This window comes from Stegastes partitus, unplaced genomic scaffold, assembly GCF_000690725.1.
Source record: "Stegastes partitus isolate 25-593 unplaced genomic scaffold, Stegastes_partitus-1.0.2 Scaffold2068, whole genome shotgun sequence".
NCBI classification, from domain to species: domain Eukaryota; kingdom Metazoa; phylum Chordata; class Actinopteri; family Pomacentridae; genus Stegastes; species Stegastes partitus.
Genome location: NW_007579799.1, coordinates 1 through 24,445, shown reverse-complemented (window position 1 = coordinate 24,445; position 24,445 = coordinate 1). Strand labels below are relative to the sequence as shown.

Genomic DNA, 24,445 nt, shown 5'->3' with positions numbered 1-24,445 from the left:
GTAGAAGACGCGTTCCCCTTTGTGACTCCACTTTGGCTTCCTGTCCTGCTTTTCCCTGAGCTGAGTTTCTGGGGGCCTTCAATAACCTGGTGATTAAAAAAAAAAAAAAAAAAAGCAGAATTATATTACACAAAATTTGAACAAATGTCTTCAAAATAAATTGTGTTTGCCTTAAGATTTATTATAGGTTATAATTTTAAAAAGTGGAGCTTAAAAGGTTATTTTTTTTGCATGTGGATGACTTTTATGAATATTTATGAATCATTACTTGGAATTACACAAGTAAGGACAACAATAGTGCTGAAATACAATATTTACATCACAGCTGTGGTGATAAAACACGTTTTCTTGCCGACATCATAAAAGAATAGTTTCGCTTATGTAGGGAATCCATTTTTAAGTTTCGTTTGCTTTACTGACATTGTTTTGCATAAAAAGGTGCATGTAAAGGAGAAAACCACGTTTCAAACCAAAGCAAATCTGTTTTAAAATGTCACATATGTTTTCATATTATATCTGTGATCATCATTTGAGTTGCTTTTACTTCCCTAAACTAGATAAAACCTCTCAGCCGTGGCCAAGACTGAGCCACACAGTTGGACTTCAGCTGTCTAGTTCTTGGTTATCTTAAGTGGGATTTATCTGGCATGAATTTAATGTAAATTAAATTATTTTTCTCAAACTGCTCAGCACCCTTCACTCCAGCAGCCTTCTCGAGAACAGGACATTTTTTGCAAAAAATTTAACGTGCAATTTAAGTGTGCAAAAGAGAAAAAAAAAAAGTTGAAATCCTCCTTCGATTGACTTTTTTTTTTCCCCCTGAACAATTTATAAACCAACAAATCATCTAAAAATGGGCCTAGACACAGTTTTAACACAAAAAAACTCACCCCTGACATCTTTTTCCCTCGTGTGCCTGCAGTTTTTACTCTTTTCCCGTGAGCATCGGAGTCAGACTGAGGAACTGGCATGGAGGCGTCAGGATGTGGAGGCAGGGGAGGACTGTCCCTGAGGGGGGCCGGAGGAGGGTCCGGGGGCAGAGCTTGACTGCCGCGAAGCTCGTGCGGGGAGTTCGACGGCTCGCTGCACGAATCCTCCTCATCCGAGTCCAGAGCTCCATCTGCTGTGGTGGACGGACAGTCCTCTGTGCAGGCGGGCGCGTTCGATTCACTGGGCGACGTGTCCTTGGGGTTGTTGTTGTTGTTGCCGTGCTGATGCGGAGCTCCCCTGGAGGCCTCGCTGGCCCCTGAGCTGGAGTCAGGTGGTTTGAAATGCTTGAATTCACAAGGAGAAACCAGACAGAGGTCTACATCGTGAGCAGACGCCTCTAAATGAAGTGTGTTCGGAGCCAGAGGTCGGCCCATCTCAGAGCCTAAAGATCTGGGAGGCTTCTTCATCTGTAAAGACATTCCTACAAAATGGCCTCCGTTGGAGTGGGAGTGATAGACGCTGTCGTCTCCCTCTCTCTGGCTCACAGTGGTCGGTCCCTGCTCGAAGGACATGGACAGCGACTCGTCGACTTCTGTGGACTGAGGCGAGCTCACCTCTGCTGGCATGGAGTGTGTCGTGGTGGTGGTGGTGGCCACAGACGGAGAGGGGTCTGAAGATACGTCTTTAAATGAACCTAAAGAAAGGAAACTTATGTGCTTCTCTCTGGGGTTTGAGTGGCTCTCTGGGGTACTTTTGGGCTGACATGGCAGCCCCTCATTTTGCTGTGAAGACCCATTTGGGTGGTTGACATCACCTGAATCTGAGTCACTCATCTGGGCCTGTAGCCTGCTCAGAGTGGCCCTGTTGCACCACACATCATCTGGGGACAGACAGTAGGGAGTGTGGCCGGCGCTGTTGGGCCGTGAGTCCGGGGAGGCCTGTTCCACAGTCTCCTCGTCGGGACTGTTCGGGGCCAGCTTTCCTGGTGAGGACTGTGAAGGAGGGCTGTTTCTCAGAGCCCCGTCCAGAAGAGTGTACTCCGTCGGGGTTAAGTCCAGCGGCTCGTCCTTTGGCGCCTTGTTAAAGGGAGATGGGAAACCTACAACCCTTGCAGGCTTGGCAGTATTTCCTGGCTGATCTACAAGCTGTTTCTTCAGCTCCACGTCAGCTTTCTCACCACTCCCAGACATATGTCCATTATCACCACTCTCTTCTTCCATTTTCCCTGAACCACCTGCTTCTTTTTCCACCGATCCTGCAGCCGTTTCATTACACGTATCCTCACTCGGGCCTCCAAGGCTCTTTTCATTTCCTGACTCGCTGTTTTTCTGCTCGTCTTTATCTGCTGTTTCCACCTGCACCTCCTCTACTTCGGTTTCCTCCCGGAGCCTGAGAAAATCAGCTGTCATATCCTCAGGGGTAGAAATTTTGGATTCACAGGGGTTCTCCTCAGACTCTTTCTCTGTTTTTTGACTCTCCTGCTCTGGGATTTTTAACACAGCCCCAGCATCCGATTTTGTTGAGTGGTTATTTGGCAGTTCGGTATTTGCGCTGACCTTCTTGCCATCATTTGCCTCCTTTCCGGATGGCTTTCGTGTTTTCTTCTCTCCCGTTTTCGAGTCATTTTTTGCTTCCTTCTTGAGCTTCGTTTTGTTTTCATTCTTTGGTTTGGATGGGACGCCGTTCTTCTTCGCCTGATCGTTCTTTGTAACACCGTTCTCCTCTTTGTTGCCTGGCTTCTCTTTTTTCCCGTCTTTCCCTCCTGCTTTTTTTGAAGTGTTCTTCTCTGATAATGCGGCTTTGTGCTTCATGCCTGCCTCTTTGATTTTGGTTTTATCAGTATCCCTTGTAGCAACTCCATTCAACGATTTCCCTTTTTCCTTCAACGATACATCCTTCCCTTCATCTTTAACTCCTCCTCGCTCTTTCCCATGTTTGGGTGTCCCCTCCTTCCCCTGCGACTTGCCGCTGTCCTGGCTCTCTGTCCTCTTGGTCTTCCTGTCTTCCCCCAGCCTCTCTAAGTCTCCAGTAGTCACTGTGGGCTTCTGGAGGAAGGCCAGCCCCTTCAGCTTCTCCAGCCCCTGCAGCAGCTTCGCCTGGGGGGTGACGCCAGGAAACAGCACCCTGACCACCTTCTCTTGAGGACATGCTGGATGCCACACAAGCAGGGCAGACACTGAGGCCAAAGCGGTGAGAGGGAGAGTTTGGGATTTAGATGCTGATGACACTCCGTCAGGCCAGTTTTGCATGAATGTCTGGTACTCTTGGCTGTTTTTGCCTGGGGTGAGGATGTATAAATCCAGCTGTCCCACTCCCATCTTTTGGAACAGGGTCAGCGACTCAATAGGCACTCCTTGAGGTCGAAACATCGGCTGTGGCCTGATGTCTAACTTCTTTAGCAACTGTAGGGTTACGGACGCCTGGTGTGTGCTCTTCAATACATTGTCCACACCTGACAAGATCAAAAAGACAAGTTATATCACCAGTAACTCATATTACTTTTTATAATTACCAAATCAGATGCAAGAGGATGGTGCAGCTGGTTGGATTTGATGTTCTCTGTTCATTTACACTCATGAACAAAAGTACGCTCACAAAGATAATGTATACCGTAACAGTCTTGAGTTTCCAGTGTCTCCCACAACTCTTAATTTTCTGTGTTGGAATCATTGAAACACCTGTGTCCTAGTTACAAAAAAAACAAACAATCATGCATTTTAGTTCTTTTTAATAGATTTATTCAAGGCATTCTGGAAATCTAACAAAATCTGCTGGATCAAAAATATGCAGACAGCAATGCTAATATTTGAATGTCCTTTGCCCATTTCCACTTTATTTAGGTGCTTTTGGGAGCCAGCCAAACTTTTGGTTGTATTTATTTATTTTTACCACTCCTCCTGTAAGAATCTATGCAGTTTAACTAAATTTGTTGGATTTCTAACAGAGACTTGAATGTGGTTTAAGCCAGGACTTTGGGGAGGGCAGTCTAAAACCTTAAGTCTAGCCTGATTTAGCCATGTCTTTACCACTTTTGACGTATGTTCGGGCGGCTGTGGCTCAGGTGGTAGAGCGAGTCGGTCGATGATCGGAAGGTCGGCGGTTCGATTCTGCCCTGTAACCTGTTTCGTGGTCGTTGTGTCCTTAGGCAAGAAACTTCACCCACCTTGCCTAGTGTGAATGTGTATGAATGGATTGTTTGAGGTGGTGGTCGGAGGGGCAGAATGGCAGCCTCTGTCAGTCAGCTGTGGCTACAATCGTAGCTACCACCACCAGAATGAATGTGAATGAATAGTTGACAGTGTAAAGCGTCTTTGAGTGTCTAGAAAAGCGCTACATAAATCTGATCAATTATTTATTATTATGAATGAAAATGAAATGAAAAATACTTTATTTATAAATTCAATAATGTTGTTTATGTTTGGGGTCATTGTCTTGTTGGAACACTCAACTGCATCCAAGACCCAACCTCCTGGCCAATGATTTTAGGCTTTACTGAGGAATGTGGAGGTAATCGTCCTTCTTTATTATTCCTTTTACTTTACTTAGGTCTACTTAGGTCAACTGCAAAACAGCACCAGAGTATAATAATACCATCTCCATGCTTGTGGGTATTTTTGGTGTTTTGGGGGTTAAAGGCCTCACCTCAAGCATATTTCTGGTCATTGTGGCTCAATATTTGACCACAAAACTTTCCTCCAGAAGGCTTTTTCTTTGTCCATGTGATTAGCAACGAACTCCAGACAAGCCTTAAGCTGTCATTTCTAGTGGAAGGGTTTGTGTGTTTCACGGCAGCTTCTCAGCTCATGACGATGTAAAACACGCTTGACTGTGGACAGCTGTGGTCCAGCAGTTTCTAACTTATTGCAGACCTGCTTTTAAGGGATTTTTGTTTAACTCTCGGCCACCCTGAACAGATGTCTTTGAAAAGTTTGTGTTTTCTTCCTGAGCACAGCGTTTTAAACTTACAAAAAATTGCTTGCAAAGTTGATTTTGGGAGCAGATCTAAGCTTCTTAGACTTTCCCACTATAGTGTTTGTGGCAGAGTCTGACGAATGTGTCAAATGGGCCCTATTTAACTTCCTCAGAGGAGTCAGCAACTGTAGTCAGTCGTAATCACCCATAAGAAGGTGGGATAATAAGAAAAACTAAGAAAATCTGATTGACGCAACTTTCGAATTCACCAAAACTCAAAAATTCAAGTTTTGTTATATTTCCAGAAGTCCTATAATCAATCTATAATCAAAAATACATTCTTTCTTTCTTTCTTTCTTTCTTTCTTTCTTTCTTTCTTTCTTTCTTTCTTTCTTTCTTTCTTTCTTTTTATGACAAATGTGTCAGGGATGCCATCATAGGAAATGAAGAGTTGTAGGAGTCCCTGTAGATCCAAGACAGCCATGATCTACATGGTCTTTATGTAAACGTTTGTTCATTGCTGTAAATCTTTTGTGTTATATGAGTGCAGATTTTAACGCAACACTCACAAAGCTGTTGTTCCATCTGCAACCTGCTGGGGGCGTTAAAGAACACAACTCCAAGCTCTGGAGAGATGAGCCTCTTGGATAAATCATCTGCACAGAGAAAAGAGTGTAAAGACAGAAACCCAGAGCAAGCCAATAAAGAGAATTTTTTTTTCATTATTGCCTGAAATAAAGTTATTATCTCACCTTTGACATCAGTGCTCAGCTCCACCTCGGCCACCTTCCTCTCCAGGAAAGAGACGACACCGGGGAGGTTCTCCGTCCCGACGTGTGTCAATAAAACGGCATCAACTCGGTCGAGGTGGCGGACCAGCTTCCAGAAACAGGCCTGAGAGTCTGAGCCTCCGTCCACCAGCACCGTGAACCCGTTGACGGCAAAGAAGGCACAGTCGCCACGGCCGGCAGGGAACACGTAGCAGCAGGGCCGGGACAGCTTTAGGAAACCCACGGTGGTCGGAGGTGGCAGGAGGTCAAAGGGGGAAGGAGGGCAAACGGTGCCGGAGATGAGAGACGTGAATTCCCCCAGAGCCTCCATGGCAGGCAGCACCTCTGGGGGATTAATGTGGAGAGTTAAGGGACCCTGCAGGGGCTGGTTCCCCAAGAGAGTCTTCCTCCACTGGCCAATGTTCGGGCAGCTGAGGGTCAGGTTGATCTTGGAGGAGGCAGAGCTTTCTTGATCTAGAAACTGAAGAAAGAGAAGTTTCTCAGCATATATTTGTAGGGGGGGGGGTTTGTTGTTGTTAATTTAAAAGAAAAAATGTTTCGCAATCTTTACAGGAAAGTCAAACATTTGCAACTTTATTTTTCATCAACGAGGAAGTGAAAACTATTGTTGAAATGTCCCCTCAGCTCTTTGGTAGCTGGATTTAAGGAATCCTTACTGAAAATGTTACAAATGTTGTGTTTATGTAAAAACGTTGGGCATTGGAAAAAGAACCAGCTAACTGCCAACAGTACATTTTCAAGACAAACTACCGAATATTTATTGGTTCTTGCTTCACAATTGTGAGGATTTGGTGTTTTTCTCTATTTTATATATTAATAAATTGAAGAGATTTGGGGTTTTGTGAAGTAAGTCAACCAAAGCGAGCAAACTGACCCCTAAATTGGGAAATTTTTACACTTTAAACCAAACAAATAATCAAGAAAATAATCAAAAAAAATCTAGAGAAAAAAGTAAAGATCAATCACTGCTCTAAATCTGTGTGTTCATATTAGAGTTTTTATTCCTGCAACGTTGGTTCTGTCAGCTTGAAAACTGAGATTTATAGTTGTGATTGTGCTGAAACACAGTTCTGTCGTGATACTGGTTCTACATTCAGGTCATTCAGCTACGCAGGTGTTCTTCTCTTCTTCTTAGCTTAAGTTTGTGCATTCAGGTCCACATCTTTAAGTTTGAGCATTCCTTCATAAGTGATTTAATACTCCATACAAACACAGACAAGGCGATAAAAACCAGAGGGAGACATTGTACCTGCTCTGTAATGATTTGTTTGAGCTGGTGTGGTGAAAACAGTCCTTTGTGAAAGAGCAGGTCTCCACTTTCTTCTTCACTCAGACCCGCCAAGATCAACAGCTTGTGAGCCGATTCCCTGGACAGCAGAGCGAACACCTGACCAGGGCGGGAAAAAAATCAGTCGTTAACGGACGAGCAGTACAGAAGAATTAAATAAATATCACTGAAGAGAGAAAAATGTAGGAGTAAGGCAGGACTCATTAAAGAGTAAAAAAAAAAAGACAGGGAATGTTTCCACAACATTGGCAAACATTACCTGTGAGTTCTAATAATGTTTGTAAAAAATGTTTTGATCTAATGTTCCAGGAACGTATTAAGGATATTTATCATTTGAAGTAATGTTCCTGTGAGCTTAAAAGTTAAATAACATGTTTTAGAGAATGTTTGGAGAATGTTGTCAGATTATGTTACATGATAAGAAAAAAAAAAACATTCAAAAAATGTTTTCTAAATCCTCTAAAGGCCTCTGATGACAGAATGTGTTTAAGAAAACGCTCCTGCAATGTAACACATTAACAAATATAGAACATTTTGCCTGCAATGTTCTCTGGATGTTTTGGGGAGGTTGAGGAAGTTCTTCAATAAAATGTTCCCAAAATGTTACACGAGGACAAAGGAAGGGCTTTCTCAATGCTACATTCAAAAAATGTTTGAAGAACATTCCCTTTAAGAAGAACATCATGGGAACAAAAAGCGAAACTTCAACAAAAATGAAACCATTGTTGGAACTTTGCAGAAGTTTCTCAACACTTTTAGAACAAAAACGAAACTTCACAGTGAAAACATAACTAGAGCTGTGCAGAAGTTTCTCAACATTTTTAGAACCAAAAACCATCGAGCTGGGCTGTTTTATGTAATTGTGAATTCATTATCTTACAGTTTTGGCCTTTTGTTTGGACAAAACAAGTCCTTTGAAGACATTATGGAAAATTGTGATGGGTAAGTTTCACTATTTTGTGAGGAACATAAATTGCAGACTTCATATGAATCACATGAAAACACTTCATTTTTTTAAATAACATTATCTGCAGCCATGTGAAAATCATGTTAGTCTGTCAAATCCCTGTTCAAACTGCTTTAAAATATTCTTAAATAACATTTCCAGCTCAGTTTTAGAACAAAACCTGAAATTTAGTTGATTTTTTTATCACTAAACACTTTCTGAAAGATAAAACAAAACTCAAATAATCACACCACTGCTTCACTGTAACCCCTTTACACGTCTTTTATCCCCTTTACCTCTGAGTGAACCTGTTCCTGAGATGGACTGATCAGCACCTGAGTGTCCAACACTCTGGTACAGTGGCGCAGACACTTCTGCCCTGAAGACGCAGAGACAGAGAGAGAGAGAAGAAAACAATAGAGAGGAAGAGAAGGACAGACATCCAAAGGGAAGCAGGAACAGGAGATGTGGAAAGTCAGAGCTGAGTGAAACAAGCCGACAGATCCGAGGAGCCCCGAGCGACCGGGAAGGGAGCCGAATGCGAAAGTGAACTGGGATAACCGGACGGCTTATAGACTCACTGAGCGGAGAAGAGGAAGGAAGAAGAGTGGAACAGCTGAGTCGGTTAGACTGTCTGAAGACGAGATGCCAAGTTTGCTCAATCTGCAAAGGAAATCCAGTCTGAGGGGAAGTGCATGAATGTCCGAGGATACAGAGACAGACAGCCGACCAGAAAATAATGACCCAAATATGAAGAAAAGTTTCTTTGTCCCCATGTAAACAAAGGCAAACAAGCAGCCATTCTTCCAACTGGATATTTCAGTGAATTACATCTTTCCCTTTGTGTCTTGTGATGTGATGGTATGCACAAGCTGAAATGTGCACACTGTGATTCTACGTTTATAGATACAGTTCAGCATTTTGGAGAATATGCTGATTCCTTTCCTTTTCCATCAGTATCCCTCTAATTTCATTACATTAAACATGAAGCTTAGCATTAGCATTAACTTAGCATTAAGACTGGAATGAGCAGAACAACTGACCTCTTTGTTAAGGTGACACAATCAGTCTTTTGGTACCTCAAAAGCTCACAATTTGGTATTTTCATTGTTTAATCTTAACACAAAGTAAAGGGACATTTTTATGGAGACTGATATGCCAGACAAGCGGCCATTTGATTTTCTAAAAGTTGATAACAACTATTACTCATTTAGGAGACGGATAGCAGATATTTGGATTGGATTTATATTTGCAGCAAAATTTTGGTGTCAAATTTTCAAATGACTCCAACACAAAGCTTTGCTGTGTGTTACATTTATACATGTTTTATTAAAGGAGTTTTCAAGATCCATCCGTCAGCATTGACAGTCTGTTACTGCACACATAGTTTAGAAATTCATTTGTTATTTCAGGAATCTTTTCTTCTTTTATTGTAAAAATAACAATACCGATGCTTGGACAAATGCTGACTATTGGATTTGATATTCAACCGGGCCAATAATCCATCGACGCCTGTTCCGGTCTATTTCTAGGCCGGGAGCAGTGACTTCCTGGAGTGAAAACTCAATGTGCCGTTTGAACAATTTGAATAAAAAGAATGCAAATAGTGAGCTTGACAGATAACGTTGGGTGTATTTTGTCACACCCAAGACAACTATTCTCTCTGCTTTGGGGCTTTGTGTCGAGCTCGGTTAACCAGCTGCTGGTTTCAGCTGCATATTCACTGTGAAGGCATGACGGCGATATCGATCTTTTCATCTAACTTTTGGCAGCAATGTGAAAAAATGCATTTCCCAAAATGCATCCCCATCACTGCACTCTCCATCTCACAGAAAATGTCAAATCCCTCCATTTTGGAAAACCTTGACAGCCAAAATAACACGTAAGCTCTTATTAAGAACAGCTTTCACTGCAGTATTTACCAGAACAGGCAACCTTTCTGTGTGCCACTTTGTCCTCGTTTGAAAGAGAAATGTCTGCTCCCTGACTGTGTTCATCACCCCACAGCTCGGCTGTAACACGACTGACTGACACTGATGTTTGTCTGCCTGTTTTTCTACCATTTTGTTCAGTTGCCTTCTGCATACTAAAAGGATCTAGAGACAGAAAGAGAGGTGGCACCACTCGGCTGCAGGTTTCTATTGTTTTCTGTCCTGAGGTCCCACCCTTGTTACTCTAACTGCTCCTCCACTTTCCTTCCTTCCTTCCTCTGGGCTGAGGTGGAGTGTTACCATGGAGATGGGGGCTTTCTGAGGGGTCAAAGAGTTTGGGGCAAGAAGGATCATGTATCCTCTTAACATTCACCCCCATTTTTACTAAAAAAAAAGACTGAAAGCTCGGTGAAAACAGTGAAAGTAGTCTGCGGCACACAGCCATTCAACAAGTATGACAGAGAAGGTAAGAAACCAGCGTCAAAGGAACTAAGTAAGAAGCTGAATCATCACGCTTTGTTCTGTGAAACGATGCATTGTTGGGGGCCAAAACCATTAGAAATACAGTTTTTGCACGGCTCATATTCGGACCGGTGAGTGTTGAGAGGATAAATTAATGTAAGAATTTCTTACCCGCACCTTTAAAGGACGCTGTGTGGTGGGAGAGGAACTCTTGTAGGTACAGGTTCAGGTTACAGGATTTTAAGTCCACGTCCCATGACCGAATACCTGACGGCATGAAGGTGCATGATGTCAAATAAAGTGCAACGTCGTAAACAACCCACATCCCAAACTAAAAAAATATGTAAAGGTTGTAACGCACAAATGTCATCACTGTTGGTAACACTCCCTTACACAGCACCTTTTATTTACATAGTACTTTTATACTTTACATATAATATTTTATTTAGAATTTTGTAGATTTAGATTTCTATATTTATTGCCCGTCTTCTTCTTGTTGTTGAGCACCACAGTTTCATTCACCATGTCAGACTCCTTGTGTGTTCGAGCTCACTTGGCAATAAAAGCTTCCTGTATTCTGTAACACTCATTAAGCTGTACATGTCCATACGTAAATTGCATATTGTGTTTATGAGACCTTTATTGTTTATTCTGAGCTTTACTGTACTATTGTCATTCATGTCCTGCTTCTTTTGTTCCTAATCTATATCCAGCTGCTGTAACATGTAAATTTATCCAGTGAAGAATCAATAGAGTGCATCTTAAACAACAGAATACATGTGCTTAACTCTTTTTTTCTTCTTCATTTTTTGCACATACAGATCATGTGGTACAAACACTGTGGCTTCTATTATAACACACCCTAATACATCTGTAAGCAGTCTGTTGCCTGTAGTTTTAGCTGCTTTACACACTATTTGCTGCCTAAAAGTTAACCTTATAAACATACTATGACCATTTCAAAATTCTAAAAAGCCCTCCACTTAAAGAGGTTCTTCTATTGTGATGAAAAAAATAGTTTATCAACCTTTTTTGTGTAAATATGGGCTCAGTATGTTCTTGGTGTGTATGTACGTTGGGTAATTTTGCACCAAACACATGATATAATGCATGCAAACTAAAAAAGCAAATCGAACTCAGATATAACCAAAGGATCAGGCGCTCTTTCATGGGTTGAAAGGACACTTTATGCACTTTTTAAGGTAAATGAATCATGGGATTAAATCTACAAGACGATTAAATGAGTCCATTAATGATCAATTTGGCAAATAGTTGCTGTTTTACCTGCTCAGATGAGATGATTTGATGTTTTTCCTTCACACACACTAAAACAAACTGAACATTTTTTGGGTTTGGACGATGAAGGGGAGTTGAAGATGCATTTGTCTGACATTTTGTAGACAAAACTATCAAAAAAAATAACAAACTGATCATGAAAATAAATGTTTAATTGCAAACACATATGAGCTTTCATAAAAAATGCACTGCCAAAAAGCTGAAAACAGGCGTGTTTTTCTCTGCTCATGAAAACTTGATGACATTTTGGAGGCTTTCAGCAGACAGTAATGAAATGTTAATTGGCCCAGTTAGCTGTACTGCTAAACACCTTTCTGTCTTCATTTGTTTTTCTGCTATCTATCTTTGCACCCCTGCTTTAATTTCCCTATCTGACCTGCTTTGCATGAATTACATGCACTTCAATGCACCTTCCTTATTTACATCTACAGCCAGCACAGCAGTACAACACAGAGTGTGACGGATCATTGTGGCCATGCACTGTCTACTACCTACAGTGTCTCTGTACGCACAGTGACTGCTGCACAGAAACGCACAAAGGTTAATGGACCATCGCTCACAAGTGTCTGTGTGTTGACTGAACACCTCCTGCAACATTCCCACAAAAGCTTACGTAACGACAAACCGAGGCACAAAGACAAACCGGCAGCTCCAGACTGCTTTTAATTACAATGTGCCCGGAGGGACGAGGTGGTGCTGATGGTGGTGGAGCATCGCCAGATGACGCATCCTCGGTCAGTAGGGTGGATGTGAGAAAATTACATAAACACTGCAATGTGGTCAGTGTACCAGCCCCCCTCTGATTATTTCAGCGACGAGAACTTGCAGACATCTGATTTTTTTGTTTTTATAAATTGGAAAAATGGCATAGCTGGAAGAACTGGGTGGAGATAATAAAATAAAGAAACCCTACCTCGTTCAATGTCCCTGCTGATGTGGTCCGTCTGTCTGAGGCGAGCCGTCCGTCCGATAATGATGAGCAGGGAGTATTTGTGGAGGCAGAAGTCGAGGTTTGCGGTCGCAGCGCGCCTCGGCTCCTCCTGGACCTCCCTCTCCAGCACCCGGCTGGACGCCATGTTGGAAAACTTGCGCTTGGATGTGATGTCATTGACAAAAAGAAAAAAAGAAAAAAAAAAAAAAAAGGCTGACAGCGCCTCTGATATTACAGGGAGATGACAGCTGCTGCGCTGGAATGCAGTCGTGCATCAGAGGATGTATAAGATGAGGCTGAATTATTGATGACACGTGGCGAAGGGATCGATAAATATTTTTATTAATCGTCCTCCCTTAAGTCTGGAGGAGAAATTTAATCAAAGCGAATTACCAACAAGTGATGTTTATGAAAAAATGAAATCCAGCTGCTCGTTGGTGATGCATGTCTAATAAATTATTAAACCAACCTTTGTAACAGTTGTGGACACAGAACAGGGTTTAAAAGTTAGACTCATTTATTGACCTTTTCATCTTACAAATAAATCTTTTCCATAAACAGAAACAACAACAACAAACTGAAAAAAAAAACAGCATTTAAGATCAAAACTACATTCAGAAAGTACAAGTAGCCACAATCCCACCCATATCACTCCTCCCGTGACATGAACAGAGAACATTCAGAACAGTCGAGGTTAAAAGAAAAATGTCACATTTTACATCGTATTTTAGTTTTTTTTTCTACAGAGACAACAACAGTAGCAGGCCTCCCTGTCATGTTTCACATTCATCATTTTTTACCACTTCAAACTCCGGTGTCATTTCTTCCACTTCTATTGCCTTTTTTTTTTCTCTCCTTTACAAACATTTGAGAACATAGAAGTTACAGGAAGTCCCTCGAGGACAGCTGCACAGGGTGCCGATACGCGCACCTTTACGCACGGCGCACGGTTCCCCTGCGTCACACTGAAAAGATAACATTAAATTATCATTACACTGCAAAGTCATACAGACAAAACTTACCAAAAGACTAAATACAAATAAAATCCTAAAAGGTAATTACAGGGTTTTGAACCACAGAGAACATCACTAAAAAGTGTCTGTATGTTATGTATATTAGCAAAATTAGAGACACTTCATTTCTTCATTGCAAAAAAATGAAATTTTACCATTTAACTGAATTTTACTTTTCTTATAACAATTTGCTCCTATTTTACAGATTTTCCATGTTTAGTGAAATTACAGATAATAATTAGTAAAATCACAAAGAAGTATTGATTTACCTTAATTTAACTGTATAAACATTCAGAAGCTGTAAATAATGTTCACATCAAAACTTGGTATTTTTAGAAACGGTAATTCCTTCCTTTAAAATGTGTGACTGTAAATTACACTATTTTTACTGCATTAAAATCAGAAAAAACATATTGTTTTACAGATGTTTGCCTTTATTTGAAATAAAATGTGTTCCCTTGTTAAATTACAGATATAGTAATATTTAATAAAATTAGTAAAACAGTTTTTTAATCATATATTTGCATGTTGACTGTAAAAAATGAAAAATAAATAAATCACAGACACAAAAACTGTACATAACATCCACATCAGAAATCTGTAATTTTACAATATATGCCTGTAAAATTACAGTTTTAATATTCTACAAAAAAAATGTTTACATTATTTTACAGATACTTGTCGTTTATGTCACTTTTTTGTGTGTTGATAAATTCGTCCTGAAGTGTTGTCAGAAACACAGTATTTCTTATTTGGTTTACTTACCGAAGGCAGCCAGCCCAGCTTTTTCTCTAAGGGCATCTCTTTGCTCCTCAGCTTCTCCAGAACTTCTTGCAGCGCGTCAATCTGCACAGAAAAACAAATGCGAGAAGTTAAGCAGGTAAAAATAGACAAAACGAGTCTGTTTTGGAGACAAACTATCCATGTAGCTACTTAAAGTTCTGGCAACAGTATTACTGTAAAATCTCCACTGATTGTGGCTTAGAACAAGGATAACTTTTCCAACCATACAGCTACATAAAACCTCTCACCAGGTCTTTCTCTTGCTGATTTTTTAGGGGGAAATCCAACGAGCGCGTCTCCAGTGAGGAGTCCTCTGCGCGAACGAGCCACAGGGACGCGCAGCAGCAGGTGACGGCGAGGAGGAGAGTCCGTGCGCTGACCATGGTGCCTGAACAGGACGAGTCCTTCTCTTCTTCTGGGGGGGAAAAAAAGCTTCCTGGACGTGTGGCGGCTTTGGGGGTCTCCTGTCCAAAAACAAGCTGTCTTTATAGGCGCTGTTGACATCAGCCAGCCTCTGAAATATTCATGGGAGCTTTGACTGGTCAGCACCTTGTGTGTCTTTAACAGGAAGGTTGAAGGTTGATGGTTAAAGGTGGAGTTATATTTGATAAAACACATTTGTTGAAGTAATCTATAGGCTGAGTAGAAATCCAACTCTTTTCCTTGAGTGTTTTTTGTTCCAGTTGGGCCACAGATCCCAGTGAATTCTCACCAAAAGGGCCTTTTTTTAATCCTAATGTATGCCTTATTGTTTGCACATTGAGTCTTTTCACTCAAACATACATGTGAGTCACTGATGAGTCGGCTTGATGTGTCACAATCAGTCACCACAAATACATAAAAGCCTCACTGAACAAAAACTCTGAATCTGTCAAATCCAGATGACAAAATAATTGCACTGTTTGTCTGAAATATGAAATAAAATTCACTTATGAACCATGTTTTTTTTATGTGTGCTGGTCTACTCTGCCCATCTTCTTATGTCGCTGCTGTTCAATAAAGCCCAAGTCAGCCCTCAGGTTAACCCACGCTGACACCAATCTGTTATCAAGATCCAATTTCCTTTTGTAGGAATAACCCTCACCCTCAAAGGTACACGCGTGTGGCTGCCGGGCTTCTGTTTAAACATGTCAGAGATCCCACATCACCGATCTATCACCCTGAGAGGCCGTTCATCCTCCCCGCAGGTCGTGATCTCCTCCTCTGTCTCCTGAAAATGACAGATTAAAAACAGGGCAGCGGTCAATACATCTAAGGCTTATGGCTCATTCAGGTTGGATTAATGCAATGGGAAAATATAGTTAAAAAGTGTGTTTTTTAATGTATTATTTTAACACATTCATACACTAAAACTGAAAAACAGTATACGACACTGACATGACAGATGCATAGTGTCATTACTGATCATAAGAAAAGAATACAATAAACTGACTTGTCTTTAAAACAGCACCAGTTGTCATCAGCTTTTCAAGCTACTTGGCAGGTAGCTTGTTCCAGATGTCTTGGAAAATTCGCCACAAGGCTTCTGTGATCTCAGAGGCTCCTGAGATCAGTGCTGCGTGGAGGTTTACCATCTGTTGCAGCTCTCCTTCTTCTGCTTCTCGCTGAAAACAATTCTGTATGCTTCAGTTATATGTTTGGAATAGCTGCTGCAGATTGCATTTAGGAACAAGCTGGATGTGAATCTAAACATGTAAAACAGTTGCAACATAATGCATGTAGCAAAATTAAAAAAGAGGAAAATGTTCACTTTTCATTGTGTTTAATGTGCAGAAAATGACCCAGAGTGAAGCTGGAATTTTGCACAGCAGTTACAAAATAATAGACTGTCTGTGGATATTTAATCTATTCACAGTATTAGATGTTATTACCAAGGATGGAAAAATAGATTTTTACCTGAATTGGATGATATATAATTCACATTACAGACACCAGGTTTCAAGGGGCTAACATTTTAAAATGATTGATGGAAAAATCCTGAGGATTGTTTTTCTGTTTCTCCAGGCGGCTAATAGTCTGTGAGAATGTGAGTTCTTAGAGGGAGACGCTGCTGATGCAGGAAGTTACACTCACGCCACAGAGAGCTTCACTCCTATGATGGATAAGAGGGAAAAAAGAGTGATACAGTCCTATGCAAGGTACTGCAAATCATCTAGAACAGAGAGAACCAGCCCCTCCATAGGTAGTGTGATAAGAAGAATATAAATACTGACAGTCATTTTACTTCAACCCCTTGTCTTGAGAGTGGTGATTCTTTTTCACCCCTAATGACCAACCATAAAATGATCAATACCTCACTGCAAATGCAGATTGTCATTCCCTAAAATGATTTCCATGGTGACTCGAGCACTTTCCTGATGAGATCCAGCTTCTTTACTTCTCTCGTGAGCCTGTTATTGGTTTACACTTACTCAGTAAGGAGAGGCAGTCCTGACCTAAAACATGCTGTAGCTGCAGCACATTTTAATAATCCCTCCCTAGTTTGGGATCTCATAGCACGTACTGCTTTGGTTTATCTTTTGTCAGCAACACACAGTGTGTACTGCAGTATTCTAATCATATTCTAAACTAGTACTGTTCCTGGCTTTGGGTTACTTCATTATTTACCTCTTTCATGTGCATATATTGTTACTTTAGTCTAATTTATAACATATTGTTAAATGGGATTGCTATAGTATTATTTTGTCACACTCTCAAACAAAAATACAAACTTTAATACTTAAAACACAAGTCAAAGAGTCTGTTTTTACTTACAAATTATCTCACCAGCAGCTCACGTACAGGCGGTTGTTTATGAATATTAAGCCGGTTTTTGTTTATCATCCTCCAGAATATCAACTGTGATGCAGAATTTTTATGACCACCACATTCACTGAATAATTCAAAATGTTTCTAATACACTTGAGAAGAGGAAAATGAGCAGAGGCAGTGATCTGCAGTCCACTTGTCAGTTTATTACACTACACGGGAATTACAAACAAACAGAGCTGGTCTTGAGAGCAACAGAAATGTCACAGAATACATTTACTTTAAGAAAATTCTTTGCTCTGTCCATTGTGTGTCAGAGGCCCATCGATGTATCATAATTGCCTGAATCTCATACAATTTCTGTTCATCATATTTTGTCTAATAAGGATAATGATAACTTTTTTTTCATCTAGCACATTTAAAAAAAACAAAGCTGCAAAGTATTTTAAAAGAAAACAAACGTCAAATTAGACAATAAGATCCTAAGCAGGCACTATAACCTAAAATAATAGTTCAGTCAAGATGTATTTTAAAAACACACACACACACACACACAAACAATGTTTTTTAACCTTGTGTTTTTTTGTTTTTACTGATTGATTACATATTTCCATATGCATATTACATGAAGGCAAACAGATAGTTCAAATGGCCTAAACGTTGATAAATAGATGATAATGTATTTGTTTAAGAAGTTCTTCATTTCATTAATCTTCACTTTTACCAACACTTAGTTGTGTTTTTATAGCCTATATTTCCCTCTGGCTGAGCGTTTGCTCTTCTCCTTCATCTTATACGCCTTCACAGAAAATGTTGTTGTAGGAACTAACGTTTTCCGCTCGGGGGCAGCAGCACGGTTTGACAGACGGAAACTAATAAGTGTTGCACCCGGAAGTTTACACTGCAACGTACTAGCAGCAGTGTTTTGGATTAGCTTAGTCGGTTTCTTCCAACGTTTCTTTCTCTGCGGCGCCTTTCTAGCCAAAGCAACAATGTCTGAAAGAAAAGTCTTGAATGTAAGTCTACGAACGACCAATTTAATGTTGGTTTAATTTAAAATAGTTACCCACAGCGTATGCGCTGAAGTAACTAAGTAAGCTAACGTTAGCATTGTAGCTAACTGAGGTGTTTCTAACAGTTTGTAATGTTGCTTAGCTAATAGCTTTGATATTATCAATCATACTGGACTTACAGAAAATACTTATGTTAGCTTCAAATCTTACAAACTGTATTGTTTACGTGCTTCTACGTTACTGCTAGCTTTGCTTACAGTTGCCGACTTCACGTGCTTTACTCTCCACAGAAATACTACCCTCCGGATTTCGATCCGTCCAAAATCCCCAAGCTTAAACTCCCCAAAGATCGTCAGTATGTGGTCAGATTGATGGCTCCATTCAATATGAGGTATGTTTGTCTCACCAGTGTCTGACAGTAGCCATTTTCAGAGATGGGACGTGGAACATTGCTTGCTTCATATATTCATCCGTTAAAGTGACGGCATTCTAGTCATCCATATGCTCATTCATTCACTCCGTTAATGTTCCTCACGGCCGAATTGCCGGAGAGAGCCGCGGTAAGAACGCGATAGTTGTCAATCACGCGAGACATGATACACATACATCAAGTGATGTATAGTGCATAATATCAAACATGACATCACTATTTGTGAGGCTTAAAAATCTGTTAGTTTCCACTTTTGTCCCAGTGAAATTTTCTTGCGGCTATTTCATTTTGTGGCCTAATAGATTTGAAGTTGTCAAGCAAAGTGAGTGAGGAAGGCGGGTTGTGATTCGGCACACGGACTTTTGCTTTCAGTGATGTTTTTGGATGAATATTGGTGCTGAAATGTGGCAAACGTATTCCCTAAATCACTACACACAACTCAAAATACCATTGCCTTTACATACTTGTCATATTTGTTAATGTGGTGCTGCAGATTAGATGAGCTTAGATGAAAGTGATATGGAAATGTTACGAGGTATGCATGGATGAGATGCTTCATACAAAGTCATCCTCTCTAAACTCATAATGCTGTCTTTGTATTTTTTGCGTTGTCTGTGAAAGCAAGGCTCAGGTGAAACTCTCTTTTTAAATGGCGATCGTGACTAATTTCAGGTTGAGTTTGATTTAGCCAAAGAGATAATGTGTTAAAATGAGAAGATTGATTTCTGAAACGGTCCCAAGATGTTGAAAGATTAATCTGTCTGGTCTCATTGCTGCTTTTTCAGATAGTATTGGGTGTTTGAATTAATATATCCAGGTCTTGTTTGGTTTGTTTCATGTGAAGGAAAATTTAGTTTCTTACATTTTGCTTATTTGTATAATAGAACTGGGGCTGGTTCTTGGTGACAGATAATTTTCTGCCTCTGTAAATGAGTTCTGTAGCTTTGGTGTCGTCATCATTGCTTCTCTGTTCATTTGCAGGTGTAAAACATGTGGCGAGTACATCTACAAGGGAAAGAAGTTCAATGCACGTAAAGAGACTGTTCAGAATGAGTTGTACATGGGACTGCCAATCTTCCGTTTCTACATCAAATGTACTCGGTGTCTTGCTGAGATTACATTTAAGGTGAGTGTGAATGCTTTGACTATCACAGAATTGTGTGATGCTGTTACTGTGTTTGTGTGGTTTTCTGGCGGAGACATCTCTAGTGTTATAGAAAAATTTCTCACACTTTATTATCTGTTGTTGATTTTATAGACTGACCCAGAGAACACAGACTATGCAATGGAGCATGGTGCAACGCGAAACTTCCAGGCAGAGAAACTTATTGAGGAAGAGGAGAAGAGAATCCAAGAGGAGAGGGAAGAAGAGGAACTCAACAACCCCATGAAGGTCAGTGTTTAAGTAATTTACTGGTTTCTTTTTTAGTTAAATTCTCACTAGGAATGAAGCATTAATGGTTGTCTAAACCTCAACCAGGTGTTGGAGAACCGCACAAAGGATTCCAAGATGGAGATGGAGGTTCTGGAGAACCTCCAGGAGCTGAAGGAGCTGAACCAGAGGCAGGCTCAGGTGGACTACGAGGGAATGATCAGCCAGTACAGAGAGCTTGAGAAAAGAGAGAAGGAAAGAGAGAAAGAAGAAGATGAACGTGAAACAAAGTAAGTGTGAACGTTTTGCAAAAAAAAAAAAAATGACACAATGGTTAAACTGTATTATGTCACGTCTGCTGCACAATTAAGTTAGTGCTTAGATAGATTATTGCATAAATAAATGTTAACTGTGACTTTTGCCTGTGTGCTCAAATGTTGTTTTTTACATGTTCTAATAATCTGTGTAAATTCTGAGGAATAGTCAATAAATTAGTGTGGCTTGTTTCACAGAGAGATGTTGGACCGAGCCCTTGTGAAAAGACTCAGAGACTCCGACTCTGATTCAGAAAGCGAAGAGGAGAGCAGCAGCGCACAATCAATGACGTCCAGCTCAGACAAACCAACAGACATCCTCACTACTGACAAACCACCTGAGGCACAGGTGTGTATAACCACTCACATTCAGGAGTGATTGGGTTCAAATGTCTAATATTTGTCAAGGTTCTTTGATCATAATCCTTAAGATTTCAGTCCTGTCACTTCCAACTCTTCTTCTAACTGTGGCTGTGCCTTTTTGTTCCTGTAATCCCTGCAATATTTAAAAATCATCCGCTTTCAAAACTACACAGACTTAAAAAAAGGACTATGTATTGTTTTGTAGTTTTTTTTTTGGCAAATATCTTTTGGCATTAGCCCTAAACTTTGTGATAAGTATGCAGGACTCTGTTTTCACGTATCTGCCAACCTGACAGCCAGGTGTAGCCTGTCCAGTGTGCTAAGGCCAAGCTCATTTTGGTATTTTTGTGGCCAGGTAACCCTTTGAATGTGGGGTGGGATCAGAAAAACACATTATTATACATTATAGCTAGGGTTGTTAGAGGTTTTGGCAACTGTGGTCGACCACATTCACCACTTTTATCCCCTTAAATACAGAACTGTCCTTGTCACAAACACACTGACAGTTTTAATGACACTGACTTTCAAATCCGGTGCCAAGTTTCTCCCAAAAGAAACTCATTGTTGTCTCTTATTACAGAGTTTCAAATGAAGAACAGCAGCCCAAATATACTGCCAAGAGCAGATTATGTCTTCTAAACTGAATCCAGTTTTAATTTCTATTCGGACATCAAATTATCAAATCAAATCAAGTCAAGTTTATTGTCATTTTGCTGTACATACACAGTGGTACAGGCAAGATGAGAGAGAGTGTTTCTACAGGAACCAATAACTTAAAGCAATTTAAATAAACAAGTGTTTGCATATCTGGATCAGCAGTTCAGCATCTGACAGCTTCTGGAATGAAGCTGTTGCTCATTCTGGAGGTTCTTCCTTTAATGCTCCGAAAATGTTTGTCTGATGGCAGCAGTTCAAACAGTTTATGGAGCGGGTGTGAGGAGTCTGTGACAATGTTCAGTGTCCTGCTCCTGCAGCGGCTCTGGAAAAGTTCTTGGACAGAGATGAGGGAAACTCCGATGACATGTTGAAGATCCTATAGCCAACATGTTTTCCATGTGTAACAATGTTTTATTTGTTTTGTTTTGTTTGTCATAATGCATTTATCCCCTCTATAAATCCAAGGAAATCTAAGTTTCATGTGAGAGTGGCAGAGTTCACCACTAACAACATAAATACAATGAGTGGTGATTGCTGAAAAACACTGAACAGGTTTCTAAAAGCTTCCCTGTACTCTGGCAGATACTAAAAAACTAAACAGAAGCCATGTTGTGAGCAGGAAATAGTAGATTGTCTCATGCTGTTTTTCTACAGGGAGCCTCAGCTGCAGGAGTGAAGAGAGCCAAGACGGAGAGCTGGGAGAGGAGTGTCGGGACGCTGGGCAGTAAAGGAGCGCTCGGCTCCCTGGTCGTACGAAAGAAAACTGCAGTGACGGTCAGCAAACCCAGTCCAGTGGTGACGACTGCTGCTCCCACCTCTCAGTCAGGTAACACATCTCTTACAGTTTATTAGTGATTTTTGAAGTCTGAGGTATTATATCCTTTATTTGTGTTTGATATTTAATAGTCCTGCTTGTTCTTTAATCAAAAGTTTGCTTTTGATTCAGAACTCATTGTTTATCTTGCTTTACAGATTCAAAGGCACCGACGGCCAACTCCACTAATGCGTCTAAACCCGTCGCCACACAGAACGGCTCGTCATCTCTCAGCCTGCTGGGGGCGTATTCAGACAGTGACAGCAATGACAGCGAATGAGGAGAAGATGACATGAGTGACTGACACGCAATTATATAAGTGGTGCAGAAAGGAACATAATGATATGGGTCTTTCTGTAATATTGTACAGAAAATGAAATCCTGTATGAACCAGTTAGTGGGTGTTGGTGGGTGGTTGTTAGCAGAGATCCTATTGTCAGCAGCCCAAATCCAGTAAAACAAGAACAATTTTAGAAGATCCACTGAAAAATAAACCTGTTTTTCTTGAGACTTTAACCTTGAAAAATATGTTTGAATCTATGAGGCAAATCTGCCCTGTGAAAGTGTCCGCTGTATATTTTAGTGTTTATTAAAATCTGTTTACTCCTTTGCACCTGACATGTTTTGATGACATTTTTCTTACGTCTAACAGTGTGATTTTTGCGATGCTCATATTCGTGTTCCTCTAAAGAAGAGGACATTTTTAGATCAAAAAAGCAAGAGTATAAGCATGTGTTAAATACAAACTAATCTGAGTACTTGAGCTTATGTAAAAGCATTTCCAAGGGTGTTTTCTTAACATTAATGCAATTGTGGCCTTTTTTAGACACTAAATGTTTGGTTTTCCTGTGATAGTGTTTGTGCTGCACATGCAAAATGTATTGATCAGTACCGAATAACTTGCATTTTCTCAAATAATAATAAGTACACTTTTGAGGTACAAGTATTTTCACTTTATGCTATTTTGCACTTCCTATGCAAAGTATTTCAACATTCCTGACACTGCATGAAATACTGGAAGCAGCTGTAGCTCAAGTTAGACGCCACAGTTAAGGTGAATGCACTGTTTGCACACCGTCACAGGGAAATACATAAGCGGAACGTTGCCACAACCATTACAACTCAAAGTCTTTTTTTATATTTGGAGACGAGACATTTAATGATTATTAGCCAGCAAGTGTTTTCAGTTCATTCATAGTGAGTCTTTCAGAGTCACTTAGCACTAAGTGTTTTCAAAGCCTAGTTTTTGTTTCACAAGTTTCTGAGAGTTCCTGTAACATGTTTGGCTGTCATGGAGGAAATAATTCCAAGTCGACTGATGCCAGCAGAAATGGAGAAGACAGAAACTTCCAAGCACCCAAAAGTTCCAGCTTTTACAGATGATGACCTCGGAATCTAAAAATGCTAATACTACAAAAAATAAATGCAAGAGATGTTTCAGCTGTTTGCCACAATCTGCAAGTGAGGAGTTTGAAGCTTTGCAGCACAAAAAGCCATCTCATAGTTTTAAATGCAGGGAGAAAAAAAATGCATTTAACATGATTTTGATATTGTACAATGTGCAACGCTGGAGCTGCATGTGTGAGACAACAAGATTGCATGTGTGGATTTGGCAGCTTGCCATTTCTCTGCGGCTTTTAATGTCGACACAACAAAAATATGCGACCACTCCCCTTTAAGGCAGCCCGCCGTGCCAGCCAGTGTTGTGTCGGAGGAGACAGTCTGCTCCACGGTCTGCTCCGGTCCGGCTAACGTTAGCTGGCTGACCCGCTTGGCTCACAGGCAACATTTCGGGACTATTTACATTTTTATTTTTTTTAGGCCGGACAGCGTCGATACGAAACGCCGGATGGTAACCAGAAAGACATAACTGGAACGGGTGACCGTCAATGCAAAGAAAAGAGGGTGAGCTCGCAGCAGAAGTAAACGTTAGCAGTTGAGACGCTTCGACGTTAGCTGACATCCAGCTAAGTTAGCTAAGTTAGCTTTGACATATTTCCAGAGCGGCGACCACCAGCAACACGGCTCACTACGATAACTGCTAAGTTTTTAAAGTAAAAGACATTAAAATTAGTCTGCTATTTAGTTTGGTGGTGGTGGTGGTTAGAAAGGAAATTCTACCTTTAATCCATTGTTTTGAAGAAGTGATTGACTGAACCCCCTTAATTCATCCCCTAATGCTAAGTAGCTATTGTCAATTGTCCCAGAGACTTGCTTAGTTAGCTGGTTAGCGTTAACTATCCGACACAATTCCTGCTTTAAATTGATAGAAAAGTTATATAGATGTAAAAATGTTAGTTAATCCCCCTGGACCTGTTGAGTAAACCCAACTAATGATGCCTCTTCAGGGTGTTTCAACACAAGTGTGTCAAATCCAATGTGTACACAACCTTATGTGCATATGTTTTATTTTTAATTTTGGGTTTTTCTTAGTTGTCTCATGTCAGATCA

General features: G+C 40.6%; 3 protein-coding genes across 3 annotated transcripts in view; 1 reads left to right on the top strand and 2 right to left on the bottom strand.

Moving 5' to 3' along the window:
• LOC103373789 (microtubule-associated protein 1S-like) overlaps positions 1-12,632 on the bottom strand; it is a 17,426-nt gene extending 4,794 nt beyond the window's left edge. The window contains exons 1-7 of the mRNA XM_008303777.1: positions 12,470-12,632; positions 10,432-10,527; positions 8,164-8,246; positions 6,883-7,020; positions 5,595-6,093; positions 5,412-5,498; positions 891-3,382 (exon numbers count right to left, since the gene is read on the bottom strand). Of these exons, the coding sequence (XP_008301999.1) occupies positions 891-3,382; positions 5,412-5,498; positions 5,595-6,093; positions 6,883-7,020; positions 8,164-8,246; positions 10,432-10,527; positions 12,470-12,632 (3,558 nt within the window). The remainder of the gene's footprint in view (positions 1-890; positions 3,383-5,411; positions 5,499-5,594; positions 6,094-6,882; positions 7,021-8,163; positions 8,247-10,431; positions 10,528-12,469) is intronic.
• Positions 12,633-13,344: 712 nt separating this feature from the next.
• On the bottom strand, positions 13,345-14,666 carry LOC103373788 (cocaine- and amphetamine-regulated transcript protein-like). The gene is made up of 3 exons (XM_008303776.1): positions 14,532-14,666; positions 14,266-14,346; positions 13,345-13,452 (listed from the first exon to the last, which is right to left on the bottom strand). The coding sequence occupies exons 1-3, from the start codon at positions 14,664-14,666 to the stop codon at positions 13,345-13,347; spliced, it is 324 nt and encodes a 107-aa protein (XP_008301998.1).
• Positions 14,667-17,911: 3,245 nt separating this feature from the next.
• On the top strand, positions 17,912-22,612 carry LOC103373787 (coiled-coil domain-containing protein 94-like). The gene is made up of 8 exons (XM_008303775.1): positions 17,912-18,047; positions 18,335-18,435; positions 19,456-19,600; positions 19,733-19,867; positions 19,955-20,136; positions 20,359-20,509; positions 21,835-22,006; positions 22,153-22,612. Exons 1-8 carry the CDS (start codon positions 18,024-18,026, stop codon positions 22,272-22,274), a joined length of 1,032 nt encoding a protein of 343 aa, XP_008301997.1. The 5' UTR covers positions 17,912-18,023; the 3' UTR covers positions 22,275-22,612.
• Positions 22,613-24,445: the final 1,833 nt, after the last annotated feature.

Excerpts from the sequence above, each read along its gene's own strand:
- LOC103373787 (XM_008303775.1), top strand. The coding sequence starts at position 18,024 with ATGTCTGAAAGAAAAGTCTTGAAT. Across the intron at positions 18,436-19,455 it reads ATGGCTCCATTCAATATGAG|GTGTAAAACATGTGGCGAGT; the intron begins GTATGTTTGTCT and ends GTTCATTTGCAG. Across the intron at positions 20,510-21,834 it reads ACAAACCACCTGAGGCACAG|GGAGCCTCAGCTGCAGGAGT; the intron begins GTGTGTATAACC and ends GTTTTTCTACAG.
- LOC103373788 (XM_008303776.1), bottom strand. The coding sequence starts at position 14,666 with ATGGTCAGCGCACGGACTCTCCTCCTCGCCGTCACCTGCTGCTGCGCG. Across the intron at positions 14,347-14,531 it reads ATCAGCAAGAGAAAGACCTG|ATTGACGCGCTGCAAGAAGT; the intron begins GTGAGAGGTTTT and ends TTTTCTGTGCAG. Across the intron at positions 13,453-14,265 it reads AGCTGGGCTGGCTGCCTTCG|TGTGACGCAGGGGAACCGTG; the intron begins GTAAGTAAACCA and ends TTATCTTTTCAG.